The following is a 23,626-nucleotide window of genomic DNA, read 5'->3' as shown; positions in this document are numbered from 1 at the left end:
TTGACTTTCCACATGAAATAAGAGTAGTTAACTCTTTTTCCTCCCTACCTCCTCCTGGGCACACACATGTTTCCCTGCCCCCATGCCATTAATTTATTTATATCATAATTTTGTTCAGATCAGTATTCAATGTTTCTATTGTTACGACGATGTATGCTAGTCAGAGTTGAGCCAGGTCCTAAATAAACTATGATTATTTTTCCTTTAATTCATACCTTTGTGTTTCCTTACAGTTAATAATTGCCTTATTTTTAGTTCCCCTGTATTCTTTTTGCCTATTGGAAGTCAACCCCAAATTCTCTATTTGGTCTAAATCTCCCCTCGATGTTTATTTGCACTGGGTTGTCATATTCTTTTTTTTTTTTTTTTTTAAACGTTTATTTATTTTTGGGACAGAGAGAGACAGAGCATGAATGGGGGAGGGGCAGAGAGAGAGGGAGACACAGAATCGGAAACAGGCTCCAGGCTCTGAGCCATCAGCCCAGAGCCTGACGCGGGGCTCGAACTCACGGACCGCGAGATCGTGACCTGGCTGAAGTCGGACGCTTAACCGACTGCGCCACCCAGGCACCCCTGGGTTGTCATATTCTTGAAGATCTGTGGTGGAACTGGTTGACCTCCTTCAATCTGGATTAGTTGTCCTTTTTGCCAGCTTTTATCCTAAATGTGAGAATTTCCTCTGTTTCCAAAAGTTGGATCTTTCCTTTATTTGTCCTGTGTCTTCTCTTTATTGGTTTACTCCCTCATTTGATGGATCGGTCTCCAGTAGCTTCTTAGAAAGGGATGTGGAAAGTAAAATTTTGAGATGTTATATATCTGAAAATATTTTATCTTCCTATATGTTGACTGATAACTGAGTATAGATATTTAGGTTAGCAATAACTTTTCTACAGAGTACTGCAGGAAATCTTCCATTGTCTTCCACATTTGCTGTTAAAAAGTCATAACTACCTTGATTACTGATTCTTTGTATATGCCCTAATTTTTTCCTCTGAAAGTTTTTAGAATCCTATTTTTTTGCCCAGTATGCTTGTTGTAGGTCTGTATTCATCGATTGTTCTGGGCCTTCAGTGTGCCATTTCAGTCTAGGAACATCCTTCATTCCTGGAAAAGAGTTTTTATCTCTGCTATCATGTTTTTAATTTCCAAGGGATCTTTTACTTTGTCTCTAAATGTTTCTTTTTTAAAATAATAAATATGGGACACCTGGGTGGCTCAGTGGGTTAGGTGTCCAACTCTTGGTTTTGGCTCATAGTTTCATGAATTTGAACCCCGCATCAGGCTCTGTGCTGACAGCGCAGAACCTACTTGGGATTCTCTCTCCCTCTCTCTCTCTCTCTCTCTCTCTGTCTCTCTGTCTCTCTTTCTCTATGTCTCTTTCTCTGTCTCTCCCCCACCCTCTCCCTCTCCACCTACCCTCCCCTGCTCACACTATCTCTGTCTCTCTCAAAAATAAATAAACTTAAAAAAAATTAAATTAATAAATAGTATTCTGTTCTTGTTTTCTTCTTTCATGGGTCTGTATTTCCTCATATCTTTGGTGACACTAATTATAGCCTTTGTTTTTGTTTTTTTAATATAATTTATTGTCAGGTTGGCTAACATACAGTATATACAGTGTGCTCTTGGTTTTGGGGGTAGATGCCCGTGATTCATCGCTTACATACAACACCCAGTGCTCATCCTAACAAATGCCCTCCTCAATGCCCATCACCCCATTTCTCCTCTCCCCTGCCCTCCCCATCAACCCTCAGTTCTCTGTATTTAAGAGTCTCTTATGGTTTGCCTCCTTCCCTCTCTGTAACTATTTTTTCCCCTTCCCCTCCCCCATGGTCTTCTGTTAAGTTTCTCAAGTTCCACATATGAGTGAAAACATATGATATCTGTCTTTCTCTGACTGACTTATTTCGCTTAGCATAATACCCTCCAGTTCCATCCATGTTGCTGCAAATGGCCAGATTTCATTCTTTCTCATTGCCAAATAGTATTCCATTGTGTATATAAACCACATCTTCTTTATCCATTCATTAGTTGATGGACATTTAGATAGCCTTCGTTTTTGTTTATTCTCTGTATAGTCTTATTTTCTCCCAAGTTGCTTTTTTAGGGGGAGGGGAGAGTTGGTTTTGGCAATTTTGGTGCTTATCTCTCTTATTAGAATATCTCCATAAGTGTGTAATAAACCTTGGTAGTCTGTGTTGTGACAGACTCAACAGCTGATGGAAGCTGAGTCCACGGGAGGACTCATCATTTCTACACTTCCCTGTTCTTAGAAAATACCTCGTCATGTCTTTAAGTCTTTCCTCTTGGGCTGGATGGGTTTTCCAGAGAAGACTTCCAGTTTCCCACATGAAGGGTAAAGACCGGGATGCCAGGTTTTTAGAAGACAAATGTGGGAAAATAGCCAGGGTCTCTGCGCTCAGCATATGTTCACTTAGTGCTGCTGTTACACTTTGATGCCCTTGCCTCCCAGCTGTGCCTGGTGTCCTCGTCCAGAGACCCTCTGTTTTATCTCTCCACAATGTTAACCTGCCGTGTAGGGTCTAAATTTCTCTTGAAGAGCTTACAAACCATCATATTCATTTTCCCTTACGTCCTTTCATCCTCGCTTCAGAGAAAACTTGCACTGTCTTTTGCAGAGCTTATTGAGGATTCTTTTTCCTTTTTTGGTAAATATGCTTACATAGGATTGCTCTTCTCTACTGCTAGTTTAGGATTCAGCTTTCTCAATCCTGCTAAGTCACTTAAAATTCATCCCTTTGCTAAAGTCATAGATTTAGATTAAAAATCATCCTGAAAGCATGATACACTTGCCTTATTTAATTAATCGGTTACCTTTGATTTTATAATCAGCATCTCGTAACTCACTCCCCAAATCAAAGGCTGGGACCTTGACGGTTACCTGCATCTAACCATATATCCATCCTCCATCACCTACTTTTGCACCTTCCTGCACCCAAAGTGATCAGCATCTTGAATGTTTATCAATTCCTTTACTTTTTTATGTAGTTTTAGTTTATGTGTTCCTGTAAAGTATATGTTTTTATTTTAGTTCCTTCCTGCTATATATTAAAGGATATCATGCTATACATTATCTGTTGGGACTTTTATTTTCCACTTTATATTATAGAGAGTAAGATTTGTCCATAGTGTTACTTATCACTGTAGTTTATTTTCACTACTATGTAATATTCTATTTTGTGACTATACTTCATTTTCTTTCCATCTTCTAAAATTTCACTGTTGTCTCCCTTTTCTCTTCTCCCTTGTGGCTCTTTAAAAGAATTATTTAGTCTAATATCAGTGGGATTTTAGGAAGGAAGAACATTAGAAGTGTGTATTAAGTCCACCATTTTTACCTGGGTTACCTAAGTGATCATCAAAAGCAATTTTGACTGTATGAGAATATGAGATGTTTTTACCTTACTAACTTTAAGAGCCTACACCCTATAGAAAGTATGACTCCATTGCATATACTCTAAACCTTGTTTACTAGCATTAATGGATGACACCTAATCATAGAAAGCCAGCAAGGACCTCTTTGGTCATCAGGTCTAACTTTCCACCTGCTCAAGAGGCCATAGATAGTACTCTCTGACCTCAGAGGTGCCTTTCAATAATTAGAACTCACAAAAATGTCAGTATTTTAGTTAGCTCTTATAGCCTTACTACAGTTAAATGTGGGGTTTCCATTAGACTTATTTAAATATTGAAAATCTCCAAAGAGCCCTCTTGGTTGCCTTTGGGGAAATCTTGGGCCTTGGAACCTAGGTTAAGGCTGCAGTTTTGATTATCATACCATAAGACAGAAGTTTAAGCTTTTTTTTTTTTTTTTTTTCTTATTTTCCACTACAGGGATGTTATCAAGTGGTTGGTCAAAGTAGTGACTGAAGACGGATTAACTCAACCCACAAATGGAAATCAAACCTCTTCAGGAACAGGAATCTTGAAGGCCACCAGTAGCTATCCTTCTCCCCAGCCTAACCTGACAAAGAACACCAATCAGCTGTAAGGGGCAGACAGAAGTTGTCTTTCCCAGGGCTATTGGGATTTATTGCTTTAGAGAACAGCACCTTTCCTAGAAGAAGTTTCCACAAAATTAGTTAGCTCTTATAATATAGACTGATTCTTACTAAAGACTATCCTAGTTTGACTAAAGGCTTAATTCTAATGCCAAAGCTAAACAAAAGCAGATGATTTCCCTCTTAGATAAATAGGACTTCACTAAGTGAACATAAATTCACAAAGCTGAAGTGAAACGAAAGCTAGGGGATACTGACTTCCATCCCCTGGATTCCCAGAGACAGTACAGGGTTACAGCTACTCATTACCTCAGCTGTCCACCAACAAAAGAAGAGCAAGAATCATGGATACTGGGTGTTCCAGCAGCCTGTAGCCTTCAGGGACCTTCATGTCTCTCCTTCAGGCCTGGGAGAAGAGTAGCAGTTTAACCTGCAGATTCCAACAGGTTATAACAGCCTGTTAGAACAGAACAGAGCCGTCCCCATCACCTCAGACCACACGGAAAAGACCCCATCACCTCAGACCACACTGAAAAGAGATTTCCTGGCATTTCTTTTATGGGATTGAGAGTAGTCTTGGCATTTTTTGAGAGAGGCCAGGATTTTAGATCCAGAGCCGTCATTGCACAAGTAACCTACTATTCCAAGTCAGTCATATTGTTAAAAGCCAGTCACGCTTGACATTTCAAATACAGCATTTGTGCCTAAATTCACAATGCTGTTTTATAATCTGGTTGCATCGATCTGATTTACATATAAGGCCTATGGGTTTTATTTATTTATTTATTTATTTATTTATTTATTTATTTATTTTTAATTTTTTTTAAAGTTTATTTATTTTTGAGACAGAGAGAGACAGAGCATGAACGGGGGAGGAGCAAAGAGAGAGGGAGACACAGAATCGGAAGCAGGCTCCAGGCTCTGAGCCATCAGCCCAGAACCCGACACGGGGCTCGAACTCACGAACCGTGAGACCGTGACCTGAGCTGAAGTCGGACACTCAACCGACTGAGACACCCAGGCGCCCCAAGGCCTATGAGTTTTAACTTAGAGACAATCTTGTATCTAAAAGGAGAATGTTTAGAACGATAAAGCATTTGCTTGACAGATTGGGGGAGGCACTAAAGTAGGGTTATCCTAGAACCCCACTTATAGAGACCTAACAGAGAGGCAGACACTGTGCCTTCAGTGGAAGATAGTCTGTATTATAATCTAAATTACTATGATTTATTATAAGTAAATAGGAGCAGAAATAAAAATAAGGCCCTCTAAAAGTCAGTTTATCATGATCTTAATAACAGTAAGCACTACCGTCTACCATTAATGAGTGTGTATCTGCCAAATATCTTACACAGCGCTCACAACTTTATGAAATAGGTAGTATTATTTCCTCTTTTTAGAGATGAGAAGACTTGGGCTCAGAGCAGTTTAGTAATTTGTCAAGAGTTGAACAGCTTGTCATTGCAGAGCCAGAAACTGATGCCAAAGCCCCTGGGCCACCTATTGTGTTACTAGCTGCAGATTTTCTGAAAACAGCCCTTTCTTCCATCACAAATAATAATGCATGTTAGAAAAGACTGACTTCACGCCAGGCCCATCTTTCTGCAGGGTGGCCTACATTCTTTTGGTCACATCAGCCTGGCTGTCTCCCACATTTAGGTCCGATGGGAGAGAGGGTCACGGTCCACCAGTTGAAGTTCTGAGACTGAACTTGGTAAAGGATAATTATAAGGGAACCAGTAACAGGAGAACTATATGATAAATATGTATTTTCTCCCATATCAAAGAAATTCAAATAATTGATAGTCATTCTGGACCTGTTTCTTCATCTGGAAAATAGAGAAGTTACAGGTTAGATGATCCTTAAAGTTCTCTAGATCCTATTTTCTATTTTTGAATTTAAAAGTAGCTTGCTTTTACAGCTCAACCACAGGTTCAGTGGTTCAGATAGCTGGCAGAAGGGATTCAGGTAGGTGAAATTTCTAAATAAAAGCATGCTGATGGCTCAGGTAGTTCTCCCTGACCTAGTAGGTGCTTTACAAGATCCTTTAGTACTCTGGTGGGGGCTTCCTCCCAGCTAGCAGGGTGGCTCCTTGCCAGACGGTCCCACTCACTTGTGTTCTGTGTTCTGGACTCAGGATTGTGTGTCAGCTGCAAAGGATGCTGTCTATAGCCGTAGAGGTAGACAGGACCCCCACCTGCAGCTCCAATAAAATTGCTGAGATGATGTTTGGATTTGTGCTGGACATTCCTGAGAGGAGTCAGAGGTGAGTCTTACTTTTGTTTCTGTTTTATGTTCTGGGAACAGAATTTCAAAAGAAAATTCCAAACAGTAGTTAAATTGGGAAAGACGAGAAGGAGGGATAGTTTCTGTCTCGTTAGTCTTTTGAAATAAAGAGGTTCTCAACTGATTATTTGAAACTAAGGCATAACCTCTTGAGAACAGGCAGGATGCCTTAAGTGGAGCCTGCAGTTTCTTACTTGATTCATTTGGCTGAGAACTTTACTCATCCCTCAAGTTTCAGCTGTTCTCTGATCCTCAACCATAGAGCCTGATATAAATGTTCACTAAAGGCTTGGTGGATGAATGAAATAGGCATGTCCAATATTAGCGGAAGAAGAGGTGAGCCAAGAATGAAAACAGTTGGACCTGGAGAATAAGCCCAAACAGTAAGAATAAGAAACTCAATTTCTCTAAGCATGCATTAGTAAAGTGTTCCCTTAGAAGGAGATAAAGAAATAGAGTTCTTGGCAGGGACCAGTGATCCCTTCTTTAAACCAGTAATTTTAGAATCCAGAGGAAAAATAAATAAATGAATGAATATGAATTCATGAATAGTGGCTAGTGCAGGAAATAACTATGAGAGAGCCATTGAACAGTAGTGTCTCTTGGATAAATTATCTCTATCAGAGCTCCATGTGTGACTTCTGATCCCCATCGCATAACTCCCAATTGGCAGGAGAGACTGTTCTTCTACAGTTCTGGTTCCTCTATTAGAAGAAAACGTCGTATCAGGTTGTACTGTAATAGAGATTTAATTAAAATACCCCAGTGAGATTAAGGAAACCATTTATTGAGTCCCTACAATGACATGTGTCATTGTCACATTAGCTATCTCATATTTTCACGTTTTCATACGGTATTCCTATTTAACAAAGGAGAAAAATACTTAAAGTAGTGAAATCATTAGTCCACGGTTACACAGCTAATTGGATTCATAATACAAATTCAAACCCAGGACTTTTTGATCCCAAGTTCAATGTTCAAAGGAAGCAATATGTTATAGTGGTCAGACCGAAGGAAGCGTACATAAATGCCATGCTCGCTCTATCACTTTGTCAGAAGTATTTCATTTGGGTCCAACTCGCATGCCATTCATTCATATAAGCCTAGATTCTTATGAGAGATGGGAAATCTAAGGAATGGGTAACTGTAAACACATTTAGACCTAACACTGACAAAAACAATTTAAATAAAGCCTGACCCTGTTCTAAAACTCAGAAGGGGCAAATTGGCAACCACTCAAATTATACTAGAAGATACTTTATATAGCCTTTACCTTGGTTTATTTAAATTCTTTAAAGTTTAGGTATAATTTACACACAATTAAATTATATAAACTGATTTACATAAGTATTCCATGGATTTTGGCAAATGCATAACCCATGTCACCTATCATTTTCCAGTGACTCACTGATAGTATGTAGAAATCCTGCTGCAACCTTGCTAAATTCACTTATTATATCTAATAAGAATATTTTTGTGGTTTTCTTAGGATTTTCTACATACACAACCATATTTTCTGCAAATAAAAGCAGTTTAACATCTTCCTCTCCAATCTGTATGCCTTTTGCTTCTTTTTCCTACCTTATTACATGGGCTAGCACCCCCAATAGAATGTTGGAGAAGTGATCAGAGCAGATATCCTTGCCTTATTCCTAATCTTAGTGGGAAAACATTCAGTCTTTGACCAAGTATAATGTTAGCTATAGATGTTTCCTAGAGGTCGTCTGTTGGATTGAGGAAGCTTCTTTCTATTTCTAGTTTCTATAGTGGAGTGTTTTTATGAAAACTAGGTATTGAAATTTGTGAAATATGTTTTCTGCATCTATTGAGAGAATCGTAATTTTTCTCCTTTATCACATTGTGATGAATTATACTGATTAATTTCCTAATATTAAACCAACCTTCCATTCCTGGAATAAAAAATCATACTTGGTTGTGATATGTTACTTTTTTTGTGTATTGACAGATTCCATTTACTAATATTTTATTAAGGGCTTTTGCATCTGTGTTTACAAGGGATATTGAGCTGTAATTTTGTTTTCTTATAATGTTCACCCTCACTCATATTTAAAGAAATATAAACTAAAACTACGCTGAGGTGCCGTTTCTCACCTACCCAAATAGTAAGAATTTTGAAGTACAATAAATACATTCCAGTGGAGAGGTTTTGAGGGCACCTGGCTGGCTCTTAGTAGAGCATGTGACTCTTGATTTCAGGGTTGTGAATTCAAGCCCCATGTTGGATGTAGAGATTACTTAAACATAAAATCTTTAAAAAATAAAAATAAAAAAGAGAGAGAGAGAGAGATTTGAGAAAGCAGGTACTCATATGTTGCTGGTGGGAATGCAAAATGGGGCAGACCTGTTGAGAATTCTGCATTATCTAACAAAACTAAATGAACAATTGTCCCTTGACCCAGCAAGCTCACTTCTAGGAATTTGCCCTGAAGATACACTTCTAACAATATGAAAATACCATATGTAGGATTTTCACTACAGCATTGTTTATAATTGTAAAACATTAAAAACAACCCAAATGCCCATTCATAGTGCAGTGGTTGAATATCCATAGTACATCCACACAATGGAGTATTATGCAGTGGTAAAAAATAAATAAATAAATAAACAAACAAACAAACAAATAAATAAAAGTAGGAGCAAATTTTCTGAACTGATTTCCAAAATATATTATTGAATAAAAAAAGGCAAAATATAAAGAGTATGCATAGTAAATATATGTATCTTTTTGTAAGAAAGGAGAAATTTTTAAATGTACATGATTATGATCATTTGTCAAAAAAGGAACAAAGTTAAGAAAAATGGCAGACTGAAAAAATGGCAACTGGCAGACTAATCAAATTGCTTACATTGAGGGGATGGATGGCAATGGGCTGGAAGAGAAAAGGTACTAGGCCAGAGTGATAATGGTGATACTGGTGGTGATGGTGATGCTATAATACTTCTAAGTACAAACTTCTTCGTATATTATGACTTTTAGGCTTTGGGGGCTATTCTAATGTTTTATATACTCCAAAAAGGAAAATAAATCAACAAGAGAGTTGAAAGATAACAAGGGAGAGCCTAACATGGAATACAGACAAACTAATCTGTGCTTTAAATAAATAACATAACCGGGTGAGGGGAGGTGTATGAGGGGAGGGGTGTGAGGGAAAAACAAGCCCAAGTAACTTTTTTTTTTCACTTTCTATTTTTAAATAATTATGGATTCACAGGAGGTTGCAAAAATTAATACAGAGAAGTCCTACGTACACTTCACCCTGTTTTTTCCCCAGTGATTACATCTTACATAACTATAGTACAATATCACTAACAGGAAATCGACACTGGTATAATCCACAGATCATATACAGATTTCACCCAATTTGCATGCACTCATTTGTGTGCAGTATGATCACATGTATAGATTCATAGATTCACGTAACTACCGGCACAATCCAGATATACAGAACTATTCCATCTCCACAAGGATCCCTTTCCTTTTACAGCCGCACCATCCATCTTCCCCAATCCCTGGCAACCACTAATCTGTCCAAGTAATTTAAAACACAGTATTTGGACTAAATATTCTCAGGCTAAAGAGAAAATGAAATGTAAATAAATATTGGAACTCTTTTTCACAGAGGTATTGAGTTAACAATTCAAAAATTATCTTATGTGTATTCTAGGATTAAACAAATAAATGTATTGTGGATAATGAGAGCCAAGTTTCTCACTGTCAGAGAAGAGAGTTACACATATGAAAAGGGGAAAGGATAGAAGGAACCCTGTGGTGCTAGATTGGAATTGGAGGCATCAATATGAACTTGTGGTTTCTAATAAATATGGAAAGATAAAGAAATAGATGTAGATGTGTGACAGTGCTCTGTGTGTGTGTGTGTGTATGTGTGTATTCATTCATACATCTTTTTCCTACCTGTGCCCACTGAGAGAACATAAAAATAATTACACTTTAGTGGCAATAAGCTCACCTAGGACCCAGATATTTGTTTCTAAATACCAATTTACCCTAAAAGGAACAAGAGTTCCTTGAAGGAAAGGATAATTCCACAGCCGAGGTAGGGAAAAGTACAAGATGAACCTGGAACATCTTGTGCCAGAAAGTAAGGAAATGTTCAGACTTGTCAAAAGACACACGAGCCAGCTTAAAGGGCTTCACTGACCAAATCTGGGATAATTTGGCATCAGAATAAATATTGACAGTAAAAGACTATAAAAACTATTAAATAAAATAAGAATCTATAATTCTAATACTGACAGGAAAGAAGAGAAAGGACTTTCTCCCTTACAGTTGAAAGCCAATTAATAAATATAAGAAGAAATGACGAATTGGGAAAAAATGCCATTTGACAACCATCATGATAATAGTTTAGGTAAAAATGGATATTAAAATGGTGAAAGTTTGTCAAGTACCAAGATATTTGCATAATCTCAAAGTGTATTGCCACAAGATATTAATTATAATAGGGAAAAAATAATAGTGGAGGCCCTACCTTAGTCACTAAGTGATCAAAGTTAATACCAACAATAAGGTAAGTTGGCATCATGTGCCTTTTGATATGATGCACTGAGAAAAACAAAACATAATTCTTGTAGTACTCTTGCCCCAAAACGCATAACCTCAGTCTAATTGTGGGAAAATAATCAGACAAATCCAAAATGAGAAACATTCTATTAAAAAAAACGGACCTGCACTTTTAAAAAATGTCAGTGTCATGAAAGACAAAGTACAATAAAGGAACTAACTGTAAAAACAGACAATACAATGTGTAATCTCTGATTTTCTTTTGTTATAAACAGCATTAGGAGGACAATGAAAAAAATCTGACTAAAGTCTGTGGATAATATTATGTTAAAGTTAATTTCCTGATTTTGATCATTGTATTTGATTATCTAAGAGAATGTCCTTGTTTTTAGGAATTATACACTGAAGTATTTAGGGGTAAATAGGCATCATGTCTGCAGCTTACCCTCAAATAGTTAAGAGAAATAAATTGAAAATCAAAGACAGAAGGATAAAGAAGATGTGATAAGCATTTGGTGAAAAGCATTAACAGTATTTGGGAATTCTTTGTACTATTCTTGCAACTCTTCTGTGTGTCCAACAAAAGGTTAAAGGAAAAAAGGGTATGTTTATTGTAGATAGCATAGAATCTGGCTTTTTGAGTCAGCTGACAATCCCTACCTTTTAATGGGAGTTATTTATTCCATTTACATTTAATTGTTGGTTTTATATCTGTCATCTTGCTATTTGCTTCCTATTTGTCTCTTTCTCCTTTGTTCACTTTTACCTCCTTTTCTGCCTTCTTTTGGATTATTTTCAGTTATTCCATTTAGTCTTTCCTATTGGCTTTTAGCTTTTTTTAATTAAAATTTATTTTGGGGCACCTCGGTGGCGCAGTCAGTTAAGCATCTGACTTCTCGGCTCAGGTCATGATCCCCCAGTTCGTGAGTTCAAGCCCCGCCCGCACCAGGCTCTGTGCTGACATCTCAGACCTTGGAGCCTGCTTCGGATTCTGTGTCTCCTCTCTCTCTCTGCCCTCCCCCACTCACGCTCTGATCCTCTATCAAAAAATAAATAAACATCAAAAACATTTTTATTTTGACATCTATTTGCATCAGTTACAAGGAAGAATACAGAGAGATCCCATGTAGTCTTTAACCAGTTTTCCCCAGTGATAACGTATCACAAAACCATAGTGCAGTATCACAACCAGAACATCTAGATTGGTGCAAGCCAACATACAGAACATTTTCATCACCACAGGGATTATTCATGTTGCCCTTTTATAGCCATATGCCCTTCCCTCCCACCCCATCCCTTCTTAACCTCTGGCAACTAATCTGCTCTCCATGTTTACACTTTTGTCATTTCAAGAATATTTTATAAATGGAATCATACAGTATATAACCTTTTGGGGTTGGCTTTTTACACTCAGCATAATTCTCTAGAGATTCATTCAGGTTACTGTATCAGTAGTTCATCCCTTTTTATTACTGAATCGTAGTCCATGGTGTGAGTGTATCTTGGATTTTCTTTAACCATTTACCCATTGAGGATATCTGTTGTTTAGTTTGGGACTATTATGAATAAAGCTGCTATAAATACTCATATACAAATTCTCATGTGAACAGAAGTCTTCATATCTCTAGAATAAAGGAGTATATACAAAGTAGTATACAAAGGAGTATATACAAAGGAGTATAATGTTTGTATCATATGTCCGTGACATGTTTAGTTCAAGAAACTGCCAAACTCTTTCCCTGAGCAGCTATACTATTTTACATGCCCACCAACAATACATTTGTGATCCAGTTTATCTGCACCTCAGCCGGCATCTGGCGTTGCCACTGTTGTTGATGTTAGCCGTTCTGATAAGTCTATGGTGGCGTCTCAGTGTGGTTTTCATTTCTCTAATAGCTAATGAGTGTGAACATCTTCTCATGTGCTTAGTATAACTTCTTTATTGAAATGTCTCTTTTCATTTTCTAAATGGATTGTTTGCTTTGTTACTGTTGAGTTTTGAGAATCTTTTTGTATCCTAGATACTACTTTTTCGTCAGATCTGTGGTTTGCAAACATTTTCTCCCATTCTGTAGTTTCTCTTTTCAGCCTCTAAACAAGGTCTTTCACAGACCAAAAGTTTTAAATGTTGATAAAATACAATTTATCAACTTTCCTTCTATGGATACTTTTGTGCCAAAGATTCCTTGGGATTGTCCATATAGATCTGTGTCAGTGTGTTATCTTGTATATAGGGACAGTTTTATTTCTTCCTGTCTAGAATCTTTATGCCTTTTATTTCCTTTTCTTGCCTTACTGCACTGGCTAGAACTTCCACAGCTATGTTGAATAGTCGTGGTAAAAGCAGACATCTTTGCCTTTGTTAATGACCCAGGGGAAAACATTCAGTTCATTAGTTAATTATTTATTAAAATATAAGTTCACCATGAATTATGATGCTAGCTGTGGGGGGGTTTTGTAGATGTTCATTAACAAGTTGAAGAAGTTCCCTTTTACTCCTAGTTTTCATCGTGAGTGGTTATTGAATTTTATCAAATACTTTTCAGCAAATTATTTTTAATAATTGCCCTTAGAATTAGAATATGCATCCTTAACTTACTGTAGTCTGCCTTGAATTAATATTATGTCACTTAACACGTGATGTAAGAATCTTAAAAACTTGTACTTCCATTTACCCTGCTCTCATCCTTTGTGCTTTACCGTCATACACTTTTACTTTTACATAGGTATAAACTCCAGAATGAAGTCACATTTTTGTTTTAAACACTTAGTTGCTTTTAAAACAAATTTAAGAGATGATGTGGGATGGGGCGCCTGGGTGGCTCAGTTGGATGAGCGTCCAGCTTCGGCTCAGGTCATGATCTCATGGTCTGGTCCGTGAGTTCCAGCTCAGAGTGCTAACAGATCAGAGCCTGGAGCCTGCTTCGGATTCTGTGTCCCCCACCCTCTCTCTGCCCCTTCCCCTTCCTCCCTCTCCCTTTCTGTCTCTCTCTCTCTCTCTCTCTCTCTCTCTCTCTCTCAGAAATAAATAAAACATTTTAAAAGAGAGAGAGAGTGGGGCACCTGGGTGGCTCGGTCGGTTAAACGTCTGACTTCGGCGCAGGTCATGATCTCACAGTTCATGAGTTCGAGCCCCGCGTCAGGCTCTGTGCTGACAGCTCAGAGCCTGGAATCTGCTTTGGATTCTGTGCTTCCCTCTCTCTGTCTGTCCCTCTCCTGCTCACGCATTCTCTCTCTCTCTCTTAATGTTTATTTATTTTTGAGAGAGAGAGAGGATGTGGGAAGGGTCTTTCATATTTACCCTCCATGATATTGTGATTTATAATAAGAAATATATATAATTGGTCTTCATCCCATTTTTGGCACAGAGCTAAAACCCTTGGAATTTCCTAAGTGAGGAGAGCTAAAGGTGCCTTTTATTATGTTAATGAAGTCACTTTTGGAATATCCCTAGGGTAGGTATGAGAGCTGGTTGTTAGGAGAACCAACTGTGTCCCAACCCCCAACCCCCTACCTCCACCTTCCTACAGGATGGGGAGAGGGGCTGGGGATGGAGTTTAATCACAAATAGTCAATGATTTAATCCGTCCTGTCTATCTAATGAAGCCTCTATAAAAAAACCAAAAGGACAGGGCTCAGAAAGCTTACAGGATAGTGAACACAGGGAGATACCGGGAGAATAACAGCCTCAGAGAGCTTGGAAGCTTCTCACCTCTCCCCATACCTTGCCCTGTGCTTATCTTCCATCTGGCTGTTCCTGAGTTACATCCCTTTATAAGAAACTGGTAAACTACTAAGTAAAATCTTTTTCTGAGTTTTGTGAGCCATTCTAGCAAATTGATTGAACCTGAGGAGGGAGACCTAGGAACTTCTCATCCACAGCCAGTCATCCAGAAGCACAGATGACAAACTGGATGTGAGGGTGGCGTCTGAAGTAAGGGTGGAGGGAGTCTCATAGGATCCATAACCTGTGGGATCTGATGCTATCTTCACGCCAGAATTGAGTTAACTGCTTGTAGTGTCAGAAAAAATATATACACCAGACCCACATCGTTACCATTTCTGGTATTCTTTCTTGAAGATCCAAGTTCCATTTGGTGTCATTTCTTATCTACCAAAAGAATTTACTTTTTAAAGTATTCTTGTAGTGCATGTCTACTTATAATAAATTCTCTCAGCTTTTATCTGGAAATGTTTTTTATGTCACCTTCATTTATGAGTGGTGTTTTTACTTGATGTAAATTCTAGGTTGATAGGTAATTTTTCTTCATTTATTTTAAAGTTGTTCCATTTTCTCCTGGTTTGCTAATGAGAAGTTCTTAGAACATCTTACTGCAGTTCCCCTATATGTCGTGTGTCTTTTTCTCTGACTGCTTTATTTTTTTTTTTTTCCAGCAATTTGATTATGATACCTAGGTGTGGTTTCCTTTACATTTATCCCGCTTGGGGTTCAGTGAGCTTCTTAAATCTGTGAGTTGATGTTTTTCATCAAATTCTGTAACATTTTGGCCAGGATTTTTTTGCCCCAAACCCTCAACTTATTCTGGGGATTCAAGTACATATATGGATTGCTTGACACAGTTTCACAGATCACTGAGATTCTGGTGTTTTCTGTTGGTGTTGTTTTGCCTTGTTGTGTCTTGACTCTTTTTTTCTATTTCAGTTTGGATAGGCTCCAAGATTCCCAATCATTTCTTTCACAGTGCCCAATTTGCTGTTAAACCTAAGCAGTGGTGTCTTTTTTATTCTTTTTTTCCATTTCAGATATTATATTTTTCAGATCTGGTGTTTCCATTTGATTCACTTTTATGGTTTCCATTTCTCTTTGCTAGTAGTCCCCACCTACCTAGTCACTCATTAGGTACATCTTGTTTTTGAAATTCAAATTTGAATTGCTATAGATCATTGTACCTCCATTTCCTACTCTGGCCAATGCATGAAAATGATCTTTTTGTCCTTTGTGTATCTCTGAGTTTGCCACCTGTGGATTATAAAACCAGGACAACCTCGAGCCCTGGAAACAAAGTTAGAAGAGAAAATACAGTTTGAAATAAAAGGTTATTGAATAGGAAAACTGTCTTGTGAAAGAAATAGGGCAAATACACAGTACAGATTGGACTTTAAAAAGAATTTGGGAACTATCTTGCATATGTAATCATTTGGAGTTCCTTATATCAGGAAAATGTGTCAGAGAAAATATACAATGATTTTCAAATCACTAAAGAGATAAAATGGATAGCCACAAATTATTGTTGACTTTTTAAACTTTTGAATAGTAAGAAGCAAAGGTTAAAAATATTTATTTTGCTTTTATACAAATAGTATATGTGCCTGACGCAAAAGCAAAGGGAAAGGGAAAAAAGAAGATTAAAATAATAAACTCTTTGTGCTTTATCCTTTTTATAAATGGCAGTGGCACGAAGAACCCCCTACTTTTCCAGATGTTGCAAAACTACAAAGGGCAAGATGTTACAGGAGAAAGAGCTCTTGGATCAGGGCTACCCGTGTTCCTTACAGCTGCACCTCCTTATGTGCTCATGAGCTATCTGCTCCCCGGAACTGCTGTGACCGGCAGACCTGACAAGGACTGACAAACCTTTAAGAAAACACCTTGGAGCAGATGCATCTGAGATTTATACCATTCTTCTAGAAGCTGACATTGCTTTCAGAACAATGAGCTTGATTCACCTTCCTGAAGCGCAGGAAGTTTTGTCATTTTGTAGCCCTCCCTCTCTGAGACTTTGAATATTCTGGGGCCCACCCTTGCTGGTCGAGCCCCGCACTGGGTAGAGTGACAGAGTCAAGGGCAAGAGCCCTCTGGGACTCTCAAGTCCTGGACTTGAAATTTAAGAGGCTACACTGCCCACAGCTGTGTATTTTTTACTTTATTCGTTTTGTCCAGGTTTCTCCTCTCTGGAGAAAGTCCTCCTGCCTTGAGTCTTCTTTGCTCCTCCTGGACCATTGTCCCATGCCTCCTCCTCCATTAGAAGGCCACTCGGAGTCCCCAGACCAAACATACTCTCTCCTGTTTGTGTGTCTGGAGCACCGCAGGCAGCTCACGTACACATGCGCTTGCCCCACGCTATATTTAAGTTCCCGTCGCGTACCGTCCGCCCTTGTTCAACAGTCAGCTTTTGGAGAGAAATACCTTCTTTTATTTACCTTGATGTTCTTTGCTGGGCCAAACAGTACCTGGCACACTGTGGACACTCGGAAATATTTATCTCATATGAATTCTCTTACAGTATGAAGTTACCCTTTTTCATTTGTCCTCAACTTATCTTTTCCAAACGTCAAAGACTTTTCCCTCTTTCTGGCAGTGGTTAATTCATGAACAAACCCCCCTCTGCCCTGTCCGCAAGCTTTGTGATTTTGTAGGCCCCTGTCGTATTCCTTCTTAGCCGTCTCTGCTTCAGGACAAACGTTAGCACTTCCAGGGGGAATTGTGGTATGTGTTCCTTGAAGTGATAGTTGTGATGGTTAACCTTTCTGTTCTCCACACAGAGAGATGTTCTTCACTACGATGGAGAGCCACCTTCTGCGCTGCAAAGTGTTAGAAATCATATTCCTTCACAGCTGCGAGACGCCCACCCGCCTGCCCTTGTCTCTGGCCCAGGCCCTCTACTTTCTGAACAATTCCACATCACTGCTCAAGTGCCAGGTACATGCTTCCCTGCTTTGGTCAGGCCTAGAACACCTTCCCCCCAACCCTTGAGCTTCTAACTGAGGAAGGCATCTACTACCACCTGCTTTTACTTCTCTGCAGTCGGATAAAACCCAGTGGCAGACGTGGGATGAACTGGTTGAGCATCTGCAGTTTCTGTTATCCAGTTATCAACATGTTTTAAGAGGTAAGGAGCATTTGTTCACAAATAAGATGGTGTAGGAGCCTCACAATGGTCATTATTATGAATTGAAGTTAATAGGTGATTCTAATTTGTTAGCCTAAGTAAAGCATTGTGCCTTGGTTGTAACTATAAGGAAGAAGGAATGACATCGTTGGAATCACCGCTGTGAGTCAAAAGAATTCACGTATTTTTGTAATGGCAGATAATCCAGTGGCCATTGCAGTTGTTAGGTTGTATAGGTAAGCAGATGTCATTATAACATGAGAAATATTTCGGAATGATCTGATTAGCCCTGGCATCTTACCCTAGCCTGTCACTGGAAAGTCTTTGTTGGGTCATTTGCTCATTGACTGCGGACATTGTAAGCATCTGTCAGTATGATGCAAATCCAGAGCAAATCAGTGGCAAGCTAAAAGCATACATCTTGCAGAAATTGCTAAGACACTCTAAAGTCTGCGAACATAGGTTTGCTCAAGGCCCTGGCAAAGCCAGTGATCAATGAGGATCCAGGAGAGTCAGACTAATTAACGCTCAAGAGGCAAATATCAACAAGGAAAATAATTAATAGCTCCTTCGAATGAGAATGATTTTATTGGCCAAAGACTAATAAGGCCCCTGGGAAAACTGATATCATTAATTCCAAAAGGAAAGATAGTAACTGTTTAGAGGAGAAAGCACATTTTTTTTAAATTTTTTTTAATGTTTATTTTTGACAGAGAGAGAGAGAGAGAGAGAGAGACAGAGCATGAGCAGGGGAGGGACAGAGAGAGAGGGAGACACAATCCGAAGCAGGCTCCAGGCTACAAGCTGTCAGCACTGAGCCCGACGCGGGGCTCAAACTCACAGACGGCGAGATCGTGACCTGAGCCGAAGTCGGACGCTCAACCGACTGAGCCACCCAGGCACCCCAAGAAAACACATTTCTTAATATGATGCCCTGAGAAAAACACCTCATCACTTATGTAGTGTTCTTGCCAAAAATCCATGACCTGAGTCTAATCACATGGAAGCACCAGACAAACTCACACTGAGGGACCTTTTATAAAATAATTGGCTTATACTCCTTAAAAATGCCAATGTCTTGGGGCACCTGGGTATTTCAGCAGGTTGAGCATCCAACTCTTGATTTCAGCTAATGTCATGATCCCAGGGTCATAGGATTGAGCCCCTCTGTGCTGAGCATGGAGCCTGCTTAAGATTCTCTTGCTCTCTCTCTCTCTGTCTGCCCCTCTCCATCTCTCCCTGACTCATACTTTCTCTCTCTCTCTAAAATTAAAAAATTAAATAAATAAATAAATAAAGTGCCAATGTCTTAAAAACAAAGACCAAGAAACTTCCAGATTAGAAATTAATCCAGATTAATACTAAATGCAAAGCATGATCCTGGATTGGATCCTGAACAAGGAAAAAAGAAGCTATAAAGTACATTATTGGGACAATTGGTGAAATGTAAATAGATTATGTGATAACATTATATTAATATTAAACTTCCTATTTTTGATAATGATCCTGGCTTATGAAAGTAAATGTCCTAGGTCTTAGGAAATCCAGACTGAAGTACTGAAGGGTAGAAATGCATAATGTTCAACTTATTCTCAAACAGGAGGGAAAGTATATATTCATATGTAAATATACGCAAATATATAAATTTACATGTAATACAAATTTTATATTTACTTGCCATGATCATGTTGAGATTGATCTTAGCTCAGTAATGGCACTTGGGAAGGTACAATTAGTCCTTATACCCTCTCAGGCCTGGAACTGAGGAAACTGTTGTAGAGAAATAAAAAAACAGCACTGAATTTAAGACAGAAGGTCTGGATTTGAATCCCAACTCCGCTACTTACTCTGCTAACTTTATGTCTCTAGACCTCATTTTCTTCCTTCTATGGAATGGGGATGGTAATACATAACTTTTCAACACTGATTGTTAATAGGTGTGAGAAAAAATAGTAAGCCCACAGTCAATGTTCGTTGACTCTCAGCCTGTTTGCCCAGCCAGGAGCAGGCTGCAAGGTCTTCTGTGTTTCAGGCTCTTGTAACTAAAACTTAAAAGTGCATTGTTAAGGCCTTGACATTTGTAGTTGTGTAGTTTGTGCATTATTGAGCACCTCAAAGAAAGGTGCCCGTCCTTCTCAGGACAAAGCCCCAAAGGCAAATTCCATGTGTACTTAGCCTCATCAAGGTTTACATAATTGTTCTTTTGGAGATCAAGCAGAAAGTTTAATATTAAAGCAGCTTGGGTTGATTTCAAGTTCACCTTTAACATGCTTGTTCACTTCTGTTCTGCTTCTCAGGGAATACAGCTAGGCCTTGGGCAATAGTGACTTAAGATGGACATGGGATCCATTTTGTTAGGTTTGTTTTTTTGGTTTTTTTGGTTTTTTGTTTTAATTTTAGTTAGTTTACATACAGTGCAATTTTGGTTTCAGGAGTAGAATTCAGTGCTGCATCACTTACCTACAACACCCAGTGCTCATCACAAGTGCCCTCCTTAGTACCCATCACCCCTCTAGCCCATCTCCCATCCAAGGAATCTATTTTCATTACAGAATATTCTTCTGCTTCTAAGAAAGGAGAGGAAAGCCTTAGACCAGTGTATATTGATCAAAAATAAATGGAGTATTCCAGGGCTATTTTATCCTTAACATTCTTTCCACTTTCTTTGGAGACCAAGAGTTAAGGAGAAAAAAATATTTAGAACCAATAGTTTAGAAACAATGTTCTCCAAAGAAGACAGCTAAATGGTACCCTGAAATGTTCGGTATCATTGTCGGGAGGCTTTTTCCTGTGAGGGCTCCTTAATCATCTCTACCCTCTGCAAGTGTCTGAGGACGATGTTGAGGGCATTTTGGTCAGCCTGAGCTGTCCAGCTCCATGGATAGGAGAAGAAGGGAAGAGGTTGGGGAGCTTGCCCCTTGTTTAGGGGAACATCTTAGCATGGGAGAAGAGAAGAAGGAAGACTAGTAAATTCACACAGACTGGCTTATATAATCCAATAACCTGGTAAAGAAGAGTATCATGCCCTTTTTATAGATGGGGAAACAAAGGCTGAGAGAAAATTAAGGTGCAGAGCCAGGATTCAAAGGTCTATCGCCCAGTCTGTGTGCAGTGAAAACACACTGGAAGGAATTATTCTGTGAAATCACTGGGTGAGATTCTAAGGAATTTCCAGCCCCCATTTTTCTAAACTGTCTGTACATAGTTAAATTACTTTTGTACAAACCCTTGACCTTGGGGAGAAGTATATCCTGAAGCCTCACACTTTGTAAATATTTCAAGGCAGAACAGCCCCACTGAGATGCTGGTCTGCCAGATGAGCTCACATTGTCTGGCTAAGAGAACCAGTCCCACCACACCCCCACTTACACAGCCATGCAGCTCAAGTTTGAGCCTCAGCACAATTACAAATTGCTTTATGCCATGAGTTTTCCTGACACTTGTGAATAGTTTATACCTCTTATTTTGAAGCTAGGAATGCTAGGAATTTAAACATACAGTATTTAAAGGAAGAAAAACACATGCTTTTCTGAATTCCACTCGGCTGGACACATCCTGGACAGGATGGCCCGCAGAAGTCAGATCCCAGTTCATTCTGAGGAGAGAGACACACACAGCCTTCCCACAAGGAGCCCTGTCCAAAGAGGGGAGAAAAGCAGATGCAGGCAAGATCAGTTCAATTCATATATTCATGCAGGCAACAGATATTTACGAAATGCCTCCTGTGTGCCTGGCTCATTGGGAATACTTCAGTGAATAAGACCGACATGGCCTTTGCCCTCACAGAGCTTACTGTCTAGTGAAAAGATTTGATCCTACGCAAATATTCACACAAGTAACATATAATTACAATTAACATAAGTGCTCTGAAGGAAAAGAGAAGTACATCTATTTTTGGAGGGACCCACAAAGGCTTCCCTGATACTTCAGCTGAGATAAGAAGTACTGGTGTTAGCAGGCAAATGAGGCAAAGTTTTCCAGAAAAAAAAAAAAAAAAAAATAGCACGTCTAAGGGCCCTGAGGCAAGAGGTTGCTTAGTGAGTCCAAGGAACACAGAACACACTAGTAAGACTGGAATGTAGAGGGGCGCCTGGGTGGCTCAGTCGGTTAAGCGTCTGACTTCGGCTCGGGTCATGATCTCGCGGTTCGTGAGTTCAAGCCCCGCATCAGGCTCTGTGCTGACAGCTCGGAGCCTGGAGCCTGTTTCAGATTCTGTGTCTCCCTCTCTCTCTCTGAGCCTCCCCCGTTCATGCTCTCTCTCTGTCTGAAAAATAAATAAACGTTAAAAAAAAAAAAAAAAAAAAAAAAAGAGACTGGAATGTAGAGAGCCAGGGGAGAATAGCACGAGATGAGACTAGAGTGGTAGAGAGGACACAAAGGGCCTTCTGGGCCATGCTAAGGAATGTCAGCTGATTCCAAGAGTGAAGAGAAGCCATCAAAGTGGTTTTGCATAAGATTGTTCCGCCTGATGTGTGGCAAGTAGTTTGGTGGAGGACCAGGCAGGTCCCGGAAGGGGTCATGGTGGCGGGGACGTGGGTGGTACAGCAGGGAAGGCAGTGGATGGAACAGAAGCACTTTGAAGATCGGTTTGACAGGGCTTGGGTGACTGAGTCTGAAGGCTGACTCCAGGGTTCTGCCATTACTGACATGGAGATAAATGGAGAAAGATCTGTAAAGAAGATAAAAAGCTCAGTGTGACTGTTAGGTTGGAGATTCCTGTAGTGATGGCGATAATGAGGGTGAGGAGGAGGATGATGATAAAATAATAATAGTTAACCCTAGTAACCTGATCCAGGAACTAATAATAATAATACCACCAGCCAAAATATCTTGAGTAAGGTATTGTGCTGAACCCATTACATAAATCACCTCACACAGTAATCCCAGCAGCCTCTGATGTAAGACTTACTAAAGCATGCTTACTGAAGCATAAAATCCAAGGCCTTTGCCAACTGGACCAGAATGGCCGAAGTCCACTGGCTGAGAGCTCCTCCCCCTTGGACAGTGTTTGGATGGAAACAGCTAACATTTGCTTCTTTGAATGTGCTGTATTACCTTAATGAACTCCAAACTCTTCTTCCCACCCCAAGTCTTCCCTCTCCCCCCCTCTGTTCAGCCAGTTCTTTCCATTTTTTCCAAATCACTTTCGTATTTTTCAGAGTAGCACATGCCTTAAGAAAACCACATTTTACTAAAAGGCTTTTGCCCCCCTACAACCATTCTCCACCAGTAGCAGAATAAAATGGAGGACATTCCCTGGCTTACAACCCTCCAGATACTTCCATTTGCTCTTCAAGGCCAAACTCCACATTGTTCTGTGGTCCAGACTGCCTTCCAGTCTCATCTTTTACCACTCTCCCTTACTACCCAGATTTTACCTCTAGTTCTCAGAACAAGCTTTGTCCTGCCTCGGGGCATTTACAGCTCCTATTCTCAATACCTGAATTGCTTTTCCCCTAGGCCTTTGCAGTTGCCTCCTTCTCACCCTTCAGGACTCAGCTAAGAGGCCCTCCCTGACTAGAGTGGGCTGCTTCCCTCGTTCCCCCAGTGCCACTATCACAGCATCTGATTTATTTCTCTGATTGTACTCACCAAAACTATAGTTGTTCTTGACGGCTGGTTTACTGTCAGGCTCTCTGCAAGTAGAATGCCAGTCTGTGGGCCTGGGCCCAGGTCTAATTCCACTGTATCCCTGGAAACTAGCCCAGTTTGAGATGCATAGTAGGTGCTTGCTGGAATTGTTGATTGAATGCTGAAAGGGCCCTGAAATGACACCTCAAGGCAGTTTTGTTTCCTGTGTTATCATTTTGAACACTCCGTAGTGTATTTGTTGTACTTTCTTTTCATATTACAGTTAGGCCTAGTGCCGTAAGTTTAGAGGGACTTTACCTGGAAAGTTATCTGAAGGTTGAGGAGAAACATA

At 39.5% G+C, this 23,626-nt stretch overlaps 1 protein-coding gene across 3 annotated transcripts in view; it reads left to right on the top strand.

The window, feature by feature from the left end:
- SIMC1 (SUMO interacting motifs containing 1) overlaps positions 1-23,626 on the top strand; it is an 83,396-nt gene that overhangs the window by 56,593 nt on the left and 3,177 nt on the right. For all 3 annotated transcript variants that reach the window (XM_045035155.1, XM_045035149.1, XM_045035143.1), the window contains exons 6-9: positions 3,856-4,008; positions 6,161-6,289; positions 17,357-17,513; positions 17,619-17,703. In XM_045035155.1, coding sequence (XP_044891090.1) covers positions 3,856-4,008; positions 6,161-6,289; positions 17,357-17,513; positions 17,619-17,703 — 524 coding nt within the window. The remainder of the gene's footprint in view (positions 1-3,855; positions 4,009-6,160; positions 6,290-17,356; positions 17,514-17,618; positions 17,704-23,626) is intronic.

Source organism: Felis catus, chromosome A1 (genome assembly GCF_018350175.1).
Source record: "Felis catus isolate Fca126 chromosome A1, F.catus_Fca126_mat1.0, whole genome shotgun sequence".
Lineage (NCBI taxonomy): Eukaryota > Metazoa > Chordata > Mammalia > Carnivora > Felidae > Felis > Felis catus.
The sequence above is the reverse complement of the archived record's forward strand: the minus strand, read 5'-3'. Positions and strand labels throughout refer to the sequence as shown.